Here is a 17,405-nt window from a genome sequence, read left to right as displayed (position 1 = left end):
GAATAGTGAAATTCCAGTTCTTTTGCCCACGTAATTGGATTCTTACAAATATGGCTAATTCATACAAGTAGTGAACTCTTTTAAAATATATTTAATTTTTATTGTATATCATTGAAATATGATTTAAAAATCATATATTTATATTTGAGTCAAATTAGGGAACTGCAACCTGGAAAAATTATTCTAATATTTTTCTGTTTGCTTCCTGTTGCAGATACTTGCATTATAAGCATTTTTGAAGATTAATGGGGAAGAATTCGAAGTTATATAACTTCTTACCTGTTATAGTTTTAGGTATTTGTTTTTAAAATATATAAAGAACTACATTTCATGGTTTTGTACTAGGGTTTCCATTAACAAAAAGATTTTGAAGCCTGTAAAAGATTGATAGAATCATAATAGGATTGGTGAATATTGATAAAAAAAATTACTTGTAGTGCTTCCCTTTCAGAAGAAAGATTAAAAGTCATTAAGACTCATAGTGATGGTTGTTTTTTTTAAATTCTTTTGAGCAAAGGTGTTTGGGTGGACTGGTGAACTGGCACCTGGAATGTACTGGTTGATTCCTTCCACAACTGGCTGTAGGCTGAGGAAAGAAGGACAAGCAGTAGCAGAAGAAGCCCAGCTTGTGTACAGAGATGAGACAGGGGGACTGCTTCTTACGCAGGAGTTTAGGTAAGGTTTGTTTATTAAGGTTAGAACTGTAGCATCTAGACTGGATTTATATCACTAACCTGTTCTCCATCCTTTCCTTCGGCCAGCCGCTGCCCCACGCCCAGACTGTAGTTCAGTAACTCAGCTCATTCACTAGGCGTCTGAAGGTGACCTTCCGTTCACAGCTCTGGGATTGCTGTTCATTTCCGAGTTCCACACATCTGACAAGTCAACTTTAGCCAAACGTCTACCGATTTCTCCCCACTAGGCACTGCCTTAGAAATAGATCCTGCTGGTTGCACTATAGACTTAGTTACCCATCAGATATAAATCCAGACACTTAGGCAGTTCTCCCATGCCCTAGATACACACAGCAGGACCTGGTCAGAGGAAAAGGAAGGCAGATCAGAGAAGGGAGAAGAGGAGGAGGGAACTGCTACTCACTGAGTTCCCACCAGTCTCGAGACACTGCGGCTGCTTTAGAGACCTGTTTATCTCGTGTAGTACTGGACAGAGTCAAAAATATATGTGGATGCACTAACTTTATAGTTCACAAAAGTTGTTTAATGCCTTGATATTTCTGCCTTTTGAAAGTTATCCTCACAGAAACCTCCTTCAGTCTAGTTGTGTTAGAAACAACAAATAATTTGCTGTTTTTATAATTTTAGGTCAACTTTATCAGATATATTTGAGGTAATTGATTTAGATGGAAATGGTCTTCTTAGCCTTGAAGAATATAATTTTTTTGAATTGAGAACCAGTGGTGAGAAATGTGATGAAGATGCTTGGGCTGTGTGCAGAGGTAAGTACTTTTCTTTTTCTTAATGGATATATAAAAATATATATAGCATCCTTTTATCTTTAAGACATAAAATGTCAAACTTCTCTGTGGAATATTATTGTAGCAGTTAGGACACTTTAAAAGTAGTGACGTTGTTTGTAGACCATAAGAACTTAAACATTTATTTTTTTTAAATTGGTGTACTACTCAAGTTAAAAGAAAATATAAATTACTTCATTCTGGTTTCACCTGTTAAAGGATGACTTGATTGCTTCCAATTTTTGGCAGTTATGAACGTAGCTGCTGTAAACACTTGTGCAGATGTTTGTGTGTATGTTGTTTTCAACTCCATTCAATTCAGCTTGCTGGATGGTACAGTAAAACTGTGTTTAACTTTAAAAGAACTGCCAAATTGTCTTCCAAAGTGGCCGCACCATTTTGCATTCTCACCAGCAAAGAATGAGAATTCCTGTTGCTCTGTATCCTCGTCAGCATTTGGTGTTGTCAGTTTTTTGGATTTTAGCCATTCTAATAGGTGTGTAGAGGTGATTTGTTATTTTATTTTGCAATTCCTTAATGACATATGATGGTAAGCATCTTTTCATATGCTTATTTACCATCTGTATATCTTCTTTGGTGAGGTTTCTGTTCAGATCTCTCGCCCATTTTTTGATTCAGATTTTTTTTTCTTACTGTTGAGTTTTAAGAGTTCTTTGTGTATGCTGAATACAAGTCCTTATCAGATATGTGTTTTGCAAGTATTTTCTCCCACTCTGTGGCTTGTCTCCCACTCTGTGGCTTGTCTTTTCATTCTCTTTCACAGAGCAGAAGTTAATTTTAATGAGGTCTCACTTAATTTTTCCTTTCATAGATGATGCTTTTGGTGTCAGGTATCTAAAAACTCATAGCCAAACAGAAGGTCACCCAGATATTCTTCTGTTTTCTTCTAGAAGTTTTAGAGATTTGTGCTTTGGGTCTATTTTAGTTAATTTTTGTGAAGGATGTAAGGTTTAGGTCCTTGTCTAGATTTATTTTTTTGCGTGTGGATGTCCAGTTGTTCCAGCACCTTTTGTTGAGAAGACTATCCTTTCTCCATTGGGTTCACTGTTCTTTTGTCAAATATCAGTTGAATATATTTGTATGAGTCTGTTTCTGAGCTCTCTATGTTATTCCACTGAGGTGTCTAACATTTTGCCAGTACCACACTGTCTTGATTACTGTAGCTTTCAAGTAAGTCTTGAAGTCAAGTACTAATAAACTTTGTTTTTGAGGCACATTAGCCCTGAGCTAACATCTGCTGCCAGTCCTCCTCTTTTTGCTGAGGAAGAGTGGACCTGAGCTAGTATCTGTGCCCATCTTCCTCTACTTTATATGTGGGACACCTGCCACAGCATGGCTTGACAAGTGGTGTGTAGATCCACGCTCGGGTTCCTAACTGGTGAACCCTGGGCTGCCAAAGCGGAGTGCGCAAACTTAACCGCTATGCCACTGGGCCAGGCCCAGTAAACTTTTAAAAAATTAATGGAGGATTGTGAATTTTAAGTTTTAAAAGTAGGTTAGTTATTGATAATCTTTATATTATGGTATCTAGATACATTTTTCTTGAAAGTAGTAATTTCTTTGTGTTATATATCAAATATTAATATTTTCATCTTGCTTTACTACATAGTAGCTCCAGCCTCCATTTTAGTGGCTACCATTTCTCTCTATGATCTAATTGAATCTACATTTCCTTCTTTTTCCTTGCAAAAGTTGAGTCACTTTCGAAATTCTAAACATATTTTAAACTATTAAAGTCAACCAGTTTTAAACAGTTATGTCTCTGCTGCTTTTCTCATAGAAATACGTACAAAAGAGATATCTCAAATAAGAGTACCCATTTCCCTTGTATATATTACAGATGAAGTTGGAAAATAAAGTCTTTCTTGTTGTAGGGCATTTAACAAAATATAATCCATAATGAGTAGCTGTTTATTATCTATTTTATAGACGAATTCAGGTATTATACATGTCTAGATACTTCTAGGTGAATTTACTTTTGCTTACAGATAACGTTAAAATAGACATACTTAGATTAGTCTGGGACATTCATGGACTCCAAAGGGTTCCCCATTATCTAACAGTTTGTTAAGGACCCAGGGAAAGTTCAGGTAAAACTAGAGCAATTAGGCTTATTACAGTCTCCTTAAATCTGGCACCATCCACATTTCTTTTTGAAACACCAGTAGTTTTGGGGGTATTACATCAAATTCATCCATATTCTGCTGGGTTTAAGTAGCAAATATATATGAAGCATTTGAATTTCTGAAATATATATCAGTGTATACTCTAGATAAGCAGGCAGGTTAGAATTTACCCAGAAAGACTACAATTTCCTCTAACTTTGGCATATATCTGCATTATTTATAACTTGGGGTTTTGTTGAGAAACTAAATCCTGCTCTGTGCTGGTGCTCACTGGGTTGTGGGGACTTAGAGCAGTTCCTCTCTGGTGTGTTGAGCTCTTCTTATTCTGCCTTTGCGCTGCTCGCAAAGTAAAGTAAACATCTATGAGTAATAATATATAATGGACATTTTATTAAACATATGGATTTTAAAATTATGTAAGAAAGAAACTTTTGGTTGTTTTAACAGAGAATTTTGATACAAAGAAGAATGAACTAACAAGACGGGGCTTTATGGATCTGAATCTGATGGAAGCCAACGATCGGGAGGGAGATCCTCGTGACCTTTGGGTAACTCTGCACGCCATGGGCTACAATAAAGCTCTGGAATTAACAGAGGTAAAGCAATCTTAAAATTTTGCAGTGGATTTAATGTACATAATTTTATACCCCACGAACATCTTCCTGACACATGACTTTTGAATTGAGCACTCAAATCCTCGAACTTCAGCATATGGATGAATTGTGGGTGCAACAGCGTGTTTCTGCTAGTTGATGCAAGTTCCTGTTTTTAACTGAAATTTAGTTACTGCCAACGTTTAAGTAATTCAGGAACAAAGGAATTTGAGCATGTGATATGCAGAAAAACAATTGGTAATTTAAAAAATGATGTTTCTTAATTGGTGTTGGCATTTGAGTTGCTAAATGTCTCATTTCTATAGGGAACTCTTTCTCCTAACAGAATAAAGACTCTCTTGGAATAAGGGGAATCTGTCTGTATGAGCACTGGAATTTTGACCTTTTTAAAAAGGTCCTCCTTTGGTTAATTTTTGCAAGCACTTGGGACAATGGTTGGTTCATATAAAGCACTGTATGTATTAGCTATCATTATTATTATTTATTAACATGAGAGGCATAGAAATTGAGCAAGGCTTGCAATAAACCAGAGGAATAATAAAAATTAGCCTTATTTCTCAAATTCTATATTTTTGTATCAGGTTTAAAATTAAGAATTTAAGAGTTTCAGGCCACATTTCATTAACCTAAATTCATTGAATCCTATATTTTCACCATGGTGCAAAATCATCATTGGGTCTATGAATAATATTATGTCTGCTACACATACTTTCGCTTAATAGAGAAATTGGTTAAGAACAATTTAAGACATTTTATAACATTTGCTGATGTCATTGACCTTTGAAACAAGAGGCAAGAAGTGTTTCTGAGACAAACTTTTTAAATTTAAATTTTATTTATTCATTTATTGAAAAGGTAATATATTCACATCATTGGAAATTCAAGTGGTAGAAAAATGTATCCAGTGAAAATGTGAAAGGCTGATGAGACCACCACTCACTAACTGAGATAAAAAGACAAAGCTAAGCCGAATGCTTACTGTAAGGGAGAGCCGTGCTGGTCAGGGACCACCTCCACGCAGAGCAGAGTGCTCATCTTACTTACGTAGGCTTTTGGGGAAGCGTGGTGACTTGGGGGACACTGTTGATTGGTTGGCACTCAGCGGTATGTTTATTGACGTGAGCCTGTCCCTGATTGCCTGACTTTCAAAAGTGAGTTGCTGACACTGGTTGGCTTACAAAAGTGTGTTTATTGAAGTAAGTTGTTGCAGAGTAATTGATCAGGTTTATAAGAAGGGACTGGAGGGCACTCCAGAATCATGATCCTAGCTTTTCCAGGCTTGGCCAAGAAAAGCCCCAAATACCCCCTAAGTCTCCTTTGTACAGCTCAGGTAGTTGTAGATGGTTTTACTTGTAGTGTTAATCCAGGTGCAACGCGCAGTATTAGCATCGGTGCAGACCCTTCCCTGGTTGATCCAAAGAAAGTGAAGGCTTTATATTATCTATAATTTCTGGGTGAAAGAACTGAAACTGGCTTGTTGTGCCCCCAGGGTTCAGGCTATGTTAATTACGATGTCAACCAACATGAGGGATCAGTGTTTTTAATGACCACCTCCAGTGGTGTAACTGCTATGAATGGGATCACTATCTTCAGGAGTCTTTTTCTAGAAGGGGTTTTGTTCTTTTAGAGTGCGTTTAAGGAAATGTAACCCATTGAGAGTGTGAAGGAGTCATACCTTTGAAATGGCCTCACTAACAGCTGTATGGATAATTTACCTAGCTTCTGGGTGGGCTTTAAATCGTCTGATTTCCACAGAGGAGCTACACAAGAGATATGGTCATCCTTAGTGGAACTGTAGGTGTAATGTTTCGTGGTATTGTGACAAATAGTAAGTGTTGCATTTTGTATTTCTCATAGTTCAAACACATTTTCCTTAAAGTCTAGCCTTAGGCAAGTCATTATTACTAACAAGGAGAACATGACAGACCACGTCAGACATAGACATCCTTCCATCGGTAAAGAGGAACACTGAATAAACAAGAGTGTGCAAAGAAGAGTGTCACCTGTAGAAGAGTCTTGCTCCAGTGCTTCTGAGAAGAGGCTGCTTACTTCACACCATTATGTGCTTGTTCAAAGGGGCTAGCAGTTAATTCTGTGGACTGTCTGCTTCTGGAGGTTCTCTGAAAAACCTCACTTTAGGTTGTTTAAAGGATGTACCTTTGCAATTCTGTTAAGGCCCTTTTCATTTACCCGAGGTTTGGGAATGGTAAAGAGTGAGGAGCAAAGCCTTATGCGATCCAAATTCATGAATAATTGTTCTAGTTGAATATGTTCCTTGTCGTGGGATCAGTAATTTGAAATGTCCTAGGCAGTCGTGATGACTGTGGCCTTTAAACAGGGAAGTATTTTGACCCATTCTGTAAATAAATGTACTGTTATTAGTAGTACATACTCGTAAACCATAGCGGGAGAGGCAACTGTGTAAATTCAATTTGGAAATGCTCAGAGAGTCTTTCAGAGCATCATCTCAGCTTGTGTCCCACAGTTTTTCCAGGTGAATTTAGTTGCAGGTGAAGCGTGCATGGACTGACCACATCCTTCACTGTCCTGGGAAGGTTTTCCCTCGGTGTTTAGTACTGTAGCCAGTTTGTCCCGACTGGAATGAGTTGTTTCATGCAGGATTTTAGCTAATGTTCAGGCAGCCGTCTGGGTTTCCCAGCTTTCACCCTCATGGCTCTCACAACCTGATCATACCCATTGTTTCTTTGGAAAATTTGGTAGGCCAAGTTTTATGTATCTACAGTGGAATCCTTGCAACTTCTCTATTGATTTGTTTTCCTCTGTTGTTGTTTATATAAGGACTTTAGTCAGAGTAGTCTGTCTAGTATAATGATCTGTGAAAAGTGTTTCTATAGTATTTCTAGAGTGTTTCTACAGTACTTTTAAAGTATTTCTATAGTATCTATAGTACACTATAGTAGCTTCTATAGAACTTCTTTAAGTCTCTTTGATAGCAGTTACTTTAGGTATCAAATAATGTATTTGTTGTTCATTTTTAAAGGGTACTTGAGAAAGTGGAAAAAAAAAAACCCTGGTTTTTTCTATAACATTTTTAAAAAGTCAGTTATTCTAACAGCATACTACCTATTCATATATTTCACTCTCTTCTTTTAGTAATTTGACATGCCTTAGAGAGAGCCACAGTTTAGTCATTTGAGCTGAGCTGTTTCCTGGTAAGGAAATATATTTTACAAAAGAGACTAGTCTACTTATTGTATGTCAAGCCTGGTATTGTCCTTTTATTTTTTAATATAAAACCCACCAACAAACAATATTAAGTCAGGATTTGCTGTTGGAGAATCCAGAAATTTTGTTCTGGGCATGGATATGTCTTGATTTACATAGTTACAATGCGAAGATTCTCCTCGTTCAGTAAGGGTTACAGAGTTTTTGGATTAAAGTATTACACCAGCAGATGGTAACAAGAAGGAGAAAGTAACAATTCATAATTAATCAACTGGTACAAGAATGTTGAGTGGTTCCCATTAGTAATCGGGGTTTATACATGTGGTAGCATTTGATTTAAAGGATTCATATGAGATGTGGAGATATTTTGACTGGAGCTTGCCGTGCTCCGAGGCAAGGAGGTGAGAGACAGTGGCTCTTTGGTGTGTGCTGTGTTACAAAGTTAGCATGCCTAGAGCATGACCCAACATTTCCGTGTTTGTGAAAAAAGAAAGGTTTATGATAATCTAGGAAGAATCAATCTATAATCTTCAGACCTGTATTCTGATTGATTTGAACATGTCTGTAAGTTTGGCCTGTAAGGATTCTGGAACCATAGCCATATCTTTGGTAATTCTTGAATCATATATAACCTGAGTAATCTAATGCTGATTTGAGCTAAAATTTGGTCCCACCTATTAAATTAGTAGGTATTGTGTCACAAAGAGTAACCGAAGTATCAGTTACAGGTGAGGATTTGGGGAGGGGTTTAGGATTGTTTGAAATCCCATTATTTGAATGGTTTTAGTAAACCCAGACAAATAAAGTTCATTTCGTTTTAAGCATTCTGTAACCTACACTACAGTCTTGGTTTGTCTTCTGATATTTTTTCCCTGCACAATCAGGCACCACCAGTCATTTTTACTTTATTTTTTCTCATTAAACCTGCCAATTCAGGTTTTAGAATTGTAGATTATCCATTCTCTAGATCAACCTATAAAGCAGATTCTCTTTCAAAGAACAAGCGTAACTTCTTCACTGTTCTTGCCCCAAGGGCATTGCCCCTGTGTCACCATAACTTAATACTTTGCTCTTTTTTTTTTTTTTTTTTTTTTTTTTTAGATTTTATTTTTTCCTTTTTCTCCCCAAAGCCCCCCGGTACATAGTTGTGTATTCTTCGTTGTGGGTTCTTCTAGTTGTGGCATGTGGGACGCTGCCTCAGCGTGGTCTGATGAGCAGTGCCATGTCCGCGCCCAGGATTCGAACTAACGAAACACTGGGCCGCCTGCAGCGGAGCGCGCGAACTTAACCACTCGGCCACGGGGCCAGCCCCAATACTTTGCTCTTTTATTGAAGGTCGATAAGCAAAACATTTGTCTAGTTTTTCATTTTTTTTTTCTTCTCTTCTTTTTTAAAAAGAATTTCATGGTATAAATTCCTTTTAGAATTCAGAAGTGGGAAAAATTTACTTCATTTTTTTAGATTTTAGGAGCTATGTAACACACTTTATTTCACTTTTGCCTTGGCTAACAGGTAGCTGAGGGCCACGTTTTGTGCTAAATTTAAGTAGCATGCCCTAATCCAGACTTTATTATTACAGTCTTCCCCATCCTCTGTATTATATACTGTTAATATTTGTTAAATTAACAGTTTACAATGAACAGTTTTCTTGCTTGTGTGCTTCCTGTATTAACTTATTAGGATAAAGAGAATAATTAAATAAAATTTCAAGCCCATGAACAGAAAAAATTGTATAGTTATAGGGCAGCTTTTTTAGAGTAGATAAGATTTTATTTATTTAACTCTTTTTTGAGGAAGATTGGCCCTGAGCTAACATCTGCTGCCAATCCTTCTCTTTTTGCTGAGGAAGATTGGCCCTGAGCTAACATCTGCTGCCAATCCTCCTCTTTTTGCTGAGGAAGACTGGCCCTGAGCTAACATCTGTGCCCATCTTTCTCTACTTTATATGTGGGATGCCTGCCACAGCATGCTTGACTAGCTGTGTGTAGTTCCATGCCTGGGATCCGAACCGGCACACCCCAGGCCGCTGAAGCAGAATGTGCAAACATAAGGCCTGCGCCACTGGGCCGGCCCCAAGATTTTATTTTTAAAATTTTAGAGAACATGTCTTTAACAAGGACCTTTAGGATCTTTACTTTCAGAGAATCTTTAAATAGTAACTTGGTTAAATAAAACCGATCACCAGGACTTTCAAAATGGCAAAACAATACCAGACTCTATTCAATACTGAAAAAATAAATCAAGACTTTAAAATTTCACAATCATAATTATTATAATCTTTTTTTTTTTAGAATTCTATATTGTAAAATATTTTGGCACATATCACCTATTAGCTATTTCCAACAATCCTTAAGAGAATATATTCTGTCTATTCCCACTTTCTCAATGAAGAAGCTAAGCCTCATAGGAGTTAAGTGACTTGCCCCAGATCGTGTAACCAGTAAGTGGCAAAATCCAGTTACAAACCCAGGTCTTCTGCTTTTAGTCCAATGATTTTTTATTCTATTCTCTCTCTTAAAAAGATGACTTTATTATTGGCAAAGGTTGGGAGTCATTAAAATATTTTAAAACTTTTTTTTAAAATAAAAATGTCTATTCATATTCTACTAACTTCAGACTTTTATCTTTTGCCCCCAAATAGAAAGATGATCGTCAATGTGTGTGAATTCATTCGTTTATTTAACAAATACGTATTGAATGCCTTCTGTGGGGTAAGCATGTAATAAAGAGGCAGGGAGGACACAATGATGAATAAAATAGTCAAAATTCCTGCCTTCCCTGAAGGAGAATGATTAATTAAATGGAAAATAAATAAAATCATTTCAAAAGAGTTTTGAAAGAAACAAGCCAGAGGCCAAAGTAGAGAAGAAGTTGAGGGGGGGGGGATGGGGTGTGAAGGAGCTGGGACCTGGGCAGCTCTCTCTGCAGAGGGTGACACTTGAGCTTTGACCTGATGGCAGAGGATGAGGAACACATGTGAAAAGATGTGAAAGAATCTTCCACGCAGAGAGAACCCTCCAATCGAAGGCCATGCCGTAGGAAAGAGCTTCCTTTGTTCCAGCATCTGGAGGCTCAGAGTAGCTGGAGTGTGGCGAGCGGGAGGCTGGGCTGGCCGGAGAGGCAGCAGCTGCTGTGTGCAGCATCCTGTGGGCTATGGTAAAGACTAAAAGGCAGACATCAGAAAAATCCATTTCCAAATGCACAAAGTCTTTTTAGATCCTAGATTTTGAAGGTGATTTTATACTAACTTTGAACTGTGAATTTATTTTTTTGCATTTAGTTCTTTTTGGTGCTCTATATCCATGCATTGTTTCAATTGTAAACATAATAATTTGTTTAGAGCCCTTTGATGAATTCTTTCTGTAGCCTTAAAGTTAGAAAAGGAAGTTAAATAACTACTATGACATAAGTTAGCTCTAAACCAAGTGGAGAGGTGGTGCTATTGCTTACAGAGTGTATGGCTGATTTGCTAGAGGTTTTAGTTTTCTTTCCTTTTCTGTGAACATAACTAAAAATATGCTTCCAAAAAAATCAGAATTTCATGGTTTTATTACTCAATTCATAGTACTGAAGTTTCTCTCTGAACGTTTGTCAGAAGGACCAGCTAGAAAGTACAGTGCTTCTTACATCATACGATGAACATTTTAACAATAAATAATTTTCAATTCTATCAAAGGTTAAAACAAGGTCTGCTTTTTCTCTCACATCAGGCATGCCCATTTGTCATTGATGTCTATGCAGACAAATGCAAGCCAAGAATTAAAGCTGTTCACATGGAGGCATGCAGTGGGCAACTTGAGAAGGCCGTTTGTAAGTCCGTCCTCAGCAAAGGTGATGCCAAAGTAATGGACGGCTATGAAGACATAATTGTACATACCTATACGTGTGACACCTGGATAACATCAGTTATTGAGAACAAGGTACCAGTTATGAGGTGGTGCGCCTTGTGACCGCGGTGGTTACTAGTATGTTCCATCTTCTTTCTTTCTCTATTCTTGCACAGCAATTAAATATCCCATTACATTAGTAATATTTATAATAGGCAAGTATTCTTTCTCCTCAGGTTTCTAACTCAAACTGAGCATGATCATTTTTCTGTTTTTTAAAGGCTTGAGATCATTGTTTTTCTCTTAGGATATTTTTCTCCAATAAAAATTATTTAGAGATCTATGAAGATAGAGCATAATCTGGGTACAAAGTGTTTTATTTAGTTTATTACTAGAAGTCTTCACGCATACATAGCTGTTTTAAATAATAGACAGCACGTTTTAAAGGAATATAAACAACATAAAAAAATGTAACCCAACTTTTTACACAAACTTTGCAATATCAGAAATCCTGTAGACTATCATCAGTTTATCTAATTAAATATATTCCACTGTCCAGGACCTTTTGTTATCAAGCCAACTATGTCTAGCTTTGGCCATCTTCCCTGCTACCATTGATATTGCAGATCAAGAGAATACATGCATAAATTTGTAAAGTCAGAGATACCCAGTTTTCTAGAAATTATAAATTTTCATAAAATCTTACTCAGGATGCCTGGGTTTTTAGGACTATTGGCTTATTTCTTTTAGTTCCTGGGTGAGACTTACATTATTTTTTGCCTTCCCTAAATTTCTTAAAGTTCTTAAGATTTGGCTGAATATTGAGTCAATGTTAGTGTGTATTATGTAACTAACTCTCCTAGTCACAACAGGGGCTGACAGAAAGTGTAACATGGTCTCTGCTTTCAAGGAGTTAAAGGCTAGTTGGAAAGACAAAATTTTAATACTGTTGAAAGAAATCAGAGAATAATTAAATGTTAAATTATATGGTTCTGCTTGTATGTGTAAAAGGAGTTTTGCTGCATTCATGTCTTTTGTAGTTGATGTTGGTTTGGACTGCAGAAGTTGGGGAAGGATTTGTGGCGAAAGGCAAGGGGACCGTGTGGGGTTTGAAGAGTAGCTAGGATGCAGCTATGCAGAGAGACGGCCCTTCGAAGCAGGGAGCAGTGCGAGAGAAGGGTGAGGAGGGCCAACGCGAAGGACAGGGAAAGAGTGAGAATACCTGCTCTGAGAAACACAGACCTTTATTTGGAGGAGTATTAGGAAGGTAAATAACACAGGCAGAATGGGCCCAGGTTGTGTATGTTGTCTTGAGAATGAAATAGACGAGTTTGGATTTGATGAATTAGGCTGGTAGACTGCAATCTTCAAATGGATGGTAAAGCTTTGGAGGGTGACTCCCAAGATCCAGCAAGCTTCCCTTTCTGCCCTCTGTGTTATTAGGATTAAAAGGGTGGAAGGGAGTCACTACCTTACCCTGATCCCTCAGCTCTGCAATTACCTATCATTTCTCAACTCTCCACCTCCTTCTTTTTAAGGAAAATTAAACTTCCCTTCACCAAAATGAGGTAATAATAATATCTGAGAGCTTACAATGTGCCAGGCACTTTATGTATATTAACACGTTCACTTCTCACAACCACCCGACGAGGTAAGTACTGTCCCCATTATACACACAAGGAAACTGAAGCACAGGGCATCAAATAACTTGCAAAAGGTCACACAGCTCAGTAGTGGAAGAGCTGAGACCAAGTCCAGGGAGCCCAGTGCTGCCCTTCTGTGGTGGGCCGCAGGCAGGGCGTGCAGCCCCGTGAGCAGGGGCGCTTTGCTGCTGCGTTTCTCTCACTGTCAGCTGCCTGCTGCTTTCCCTTGCTTGCTGTCCATCCTGGAGGCTCTCTGTCGTCTGTGGTCTGCCATCTCAGGTATCTCCTCTTCCTGAGGTCTTCCTTGATACCCTAGTCCGAGCTAATATTTCTGTTCCTGTAGAACCCTGTGCATACCTCTGTCGCAAGACTTACAGTGTGTTTTGTAATTCATTTTATTTGTATTTATTAAAGAAAGGACTGGCCACTTACGAAGTCTTTTTCATAGTCAGATAATAAAGCGATTATTCACATCAGCAACGAGCTGAGTAGAAACTGCGTGAACAACAGAGGACTCAACATCTTTGCAGTCGAAGTGGCACCCAAATCTGCGATGGTAACGTGGTCTTCTAATTAGAGCTTTTTGTTTTATCAATGTGAAAAGAAATTTTTTCTGTTAGTGCTATGAATAAATGTGTAGATATGAAATAGAGTAGAAAATTATTTTAAATATGATATTTGTATTAGTGTCAGTCATCCTATTTAGGAGATAGGAGACTGGTTCTAACTCAGTCCTCACTGTTTGGTTGAGTGATTATGGGACGTTTGCTTAACCTCTCTGTTCCTGTCTCTTTAAAGGTAAAATTAATATCACCAACTTAGGTACCTCACAAGGTTAATGTAAAGATAAAAATAAAATGATGTACATGAAAGCACTTTTGAACATCATATAGAGTTACAAAGTAGTATTAATAGCAATAGGACTTTTGATATTCCAAAATATTTTTATCTACATTATGAAGATTTTTCTAAGGTAACGTGAAAGAGAAAGCGCCTCTGAATTTTAGACAAGCAGCTAAGTGAGGAGCCAGGAACGGCCGCAGTTCTGGTGTCAGCAGAACTCTGGGTTTCTGATTCAGCCAGAGTTCAAAGGCAGGGGCAGGTCAGCAGACTCGCAAACTGCTCTAGTCAGGGGAAAACGGAAAAGGCTTTCTGTTCTTACCCTTTCTTCCTTCAGATTGTCCGTGAAATCCTACACCTTCTACAACAGGGTAAAGAGAGTTTCCTCCCCGTTGTCTCCGTGAGGATTTTAGGAAGCACTCTAGGCTCGTGAGGGGAGGGTCTTTGCTCGCCTCTCCACCGCCTTGCCCCACGTTCACACGCACCAGCCGTCAGCTGCTCTGTCGCAGGAGAACTCAGGCCGGATTGTCCTGTTAGACATCAGGTCATAGACGGCAGGCCCCTGATAAGGACAAATTATGGAATTTTATCTGCACAGGGGTATTTTTTACATAGGCCTGGAAATGTTGTTCTGTTGAAAAATTAGCCCAAAGTAATGATATATAAAGGGAAAGTAAAAGCTTTCTATTTCTGTATGCAGGTTTGTCAACATGTGATGCCTCTGAATGGACAACAGGAGTGGATGTCTCACTGTGTGTATTCCCTCATATCTTAAGACTGTTTTTAGGAAATAATCCTATTTGAGGCTAACAAACTAAGAAAAATTATTTCAGGTTTAGTCTGTTATTTGCTGATCAACTAAATGTTAATCAGTTTAATTGATGTACATAAATAATAATCTATTTGTATGGATTTATATTTTGTGCCCATGTTATATACTTCATTATTAAAATATAAATAATACTTTTATTGTTTGGCCTTCTTTTTAATTTAATGGGCAGTCTGGGCACATTTAATTTAGGAATAGTAAATCAAAATAAAATTACAGGTAAGCTTTTAAAAAGTAATACTCAATGAATTCTACAAAATCCTATACACTTTTGGTTTATCTTATTTATCAAACAAAAACTAGAAAATGTAAATGGGCCAGCTATGGCGAGTGTCTTGGGCTCACACCCTTGGCTTCTCACTCCCCTGCCCTGGGAGCCCAGCAGATCCAGGACTCCTGTCCATGATAGTGTAGTCCCAGGCATATGGCTGTGGGAGGACCAGGGGACCTCCTGGGCCCCTTCTGCCTGCTGCTGCTGGTGGTGACATGCAGCCCCTCCAATGCCTGCCTCTTCGGGCAGCCTCTCCCTCCTCCTGCACCTTTTCAGCTTGGAGCTGGTGCCCTCCTGCATGGCCCTGCAGCTGCTCAAGCCCAGGAACCGCATTTCCACCCTCACCCACACTGGCGGTGGTTCGGCAGGCAGCTAAGATTGGAGCGACAGCGTGGAGTTGGATCTTGAGTATCCTTGGGAGAGGACTCCCGGCTCAGTGCACCATCGCGCAGTAGATAGGATGGGACTGGTCGATGTGTGATTTGACATTTAAACAATTAGAGAACTCAATCCTGCAGCATGTCACAGATTCAGGAATGATTTCCTTGATGAGAAGATCTCTGCCCTGAGGGAAGCCGGTGCAGAGTACCTGGACCACAACCTCACAGTCGTCTTTGGTGTCAGAGGCCGTGCAAATATGGCCCCTCGTGCTCTAAAGAAAATGTGGATGGAGTTTCCTCAACTAAACAATAACAACATCGCCTGCTCTTCCGTGGCACAGTGTTTGCCCTGCCGTGTGGATAGTCTTTCTGACATAGAAAGTCATCTCTGGTGACAGCTCTTCCTGGTACAGGCCCCTGTCTAAATCCTTTTAGGCAGTTAAGGGAGAGGGAAAAAGCTTTTCCTGAGTCTACTGGGTCTCACTTGGCTTCAGCTCGAAATAATCGACATGCCAAAGTGACACATTTTGGGGTGGCGTGTTCTGCTCCCCCTCAGTACCTTTAATGAGAGAAAGTTACACAAATCCTGTCTGAGTTCCAGCTGTGTCACCGACAGCATGTTGGAAGGCTGCGCATCTCAGTTCTAGACTTCTCCTGGAAAGGAAACGTGTACAGAAACTGCCTACTGGCCTCGTGCAGGGCTGTCAAAATACCCTTTATGCTGGGCCAAGTCCTGGGGGGTCAGGTGGCCTCACACAAGCAATAATCGATAATTGCATTTTTACCTGAACCAAAGCAAAACCGGTGTTGCCACCATGCTGCAGGGGATTCCTGAGTTCCACACTGCTTCCCTTGAAAATCTGGGTCTGCATAAGGGCACGACAGCTCCTGTGTCCGACCTGGCTGAGGCACGCACCAGCACCCAGCGGGGACGAGCACCATGGAGCTGTGCAAGTTGGGTGTGCAGATGCACATGCATGCGAGATGCACCAGCAGTCAGCTGACATCCTAAAACTTGTCACAATGATGTAATTTACTTATTTCAAATATTGTGTTCGGCTATGTTATCAATGTACTGTAGACGTCAAACTTGTGACCATACTAATAAAATCATTAAAAGGAAAAAAAGAAAATGTAATGCAGAAATAGCCATTTAATTATATATTAATTTTCCAATCAGAAAATACAATTAAAGCAAAATTTGGAGAAATTGATTTTTATATTAAGCCAAAATCTAATCACAACAGTAGGAATATTTTGTTCTGACAGTAATTTTCTTTAATGAATTTTCTTGTGGATTGCTTTTAATTAAGTGTTTTCTGAAATAGTAGGAATTAAATCTAAATAGCACTTAATGATGACTAGTATAGCACATCAAAAACTATATTAAGCAATTAAGAACTGTATAACCATATCAGTAACAGAATACTTGGCCAGTAAATGTCAGCTTTTGAAATATGAATACCAGTATGGCAGTATATTATTTTTGTACCCAGTACATGCTAGCCCATAGTTTAAATGTCATTTGGAATTTTGGCCCTTGATTTAGACATCTGTAAAGTGAGTTATCGTTATCTAGCAGTTTGAATTCTTCAGATGATGTCTTAAAAAGCAATGCTACGTGAAACATTTTATTAATTGCCAGGTGCTTTGTAAACCCAATAAATGTGACTGTATATTCCATCTCACAAAGTATCAAGTTGCAGGAAATTAATTATCTGGCTATATTACCAAAAGCGTATAATAAAGTTGCCTTTGCCCCAAGTTGTTAAAAGGTGTTTTGTAATAGGGTGATAGGTGGTATCATTGGAACACGGAGACTCAAGAAAGGACTAGTGAGCACTTAAGGCTTATCTTCCACCACTGTCACCACTTAGACATACCAAGCCTTTATTTTTCTTCTCCTACCTCACTTATGAGAGAGGAAAAAAACTATCTTATGGTCCCATTTTCAACAGTGGAAAAGACAAAGATATTTCATTTCAAGTTAAATTTAATTCAAGTCCTTGTATACCTGACTCATAGTTTAATAGTAATTCTTTATCCAACCAAATACAGTTGGTTAACATATAAGAATGTTTTCTTTAATTTCGAGAGGTTCTTCCCTTTTTCAGGGTAGTTATGCAGAGATTGACAGTATTATTTTCTGAGGTTACCTTTCATGCGGTTTAATTTAAAAAAAAAACAAGGATCC

At 38.5% G+C, this 17,405-nt stretch overlaps 1 protein-coding gene across 22 annotated transcripts in view; it reads left to right on the top strand.

Moving 5' to 3' along the window:
- EFCAB7 (EF-hand calcium binding domain 7) overlaps positions 1–16,903 on the top strand; it is a 38,612-nt gene extending 21,709 nt beyond the window's left edge. For 6 of the 22 annotated variants that reach the window (XM_070268918.1, XM_023641972.2, XM_070268921.1 and 3 more), the window contains 7 exons: positions 518–675; positions 1,323–1,456; positions 4,069–4,217; positions 11,132–11,341; positions 13,340–13,447; positions 14,432–14,483; positions 15,108–16,903. In XM_070268918.1, coding sequence (XP_070125019.1) covers positions 518–675; positions 1,323–1,456; positions 4,069–4,217; positions 11,132–11,341; positions 13,340–13,447; positions 14,432–14,483; positions 15,108–15,286 — 990 coding nt within the window. In that variant the 3' untranslated portion in view covers positions 15,287–16,903. Of the gene's footprint in view, positions 1–517; positions 676–1,322; positions 1,457–4,068; positions 4,218–11,131; positions 11,342–13,305; positions 13,448–14,431; positions 14,699–15,080 lie in introns of those variants that run through there. The other 16 variants (XM_023641973.2, XM_023641971.2, XM_023641975.2 and 13 more) reach the window with 4 other exon arrangements.
- The last annotated feature ends 502 nt before the right edge of the window (positions 16,904–17,405 follow it).

The sequence above is a fragment of the Equus caballus genome, chromosome 5 (genome assembly GCF_041296265.1).
Source record: "Equus caballus isolate H_3958 breed thoroughbred chromosome 5, TB-T2T, whole genome shotgun sequence".
Classification (NCBI taxonomy): Eukaryota; Metazoa; Chordata; class Mammalia; order Perissodactyla; family Equidae; genus Equus; species Equus caballus.
This window is presented reverse-complemented; position numbering and strand designations above follow the sequence as displayed.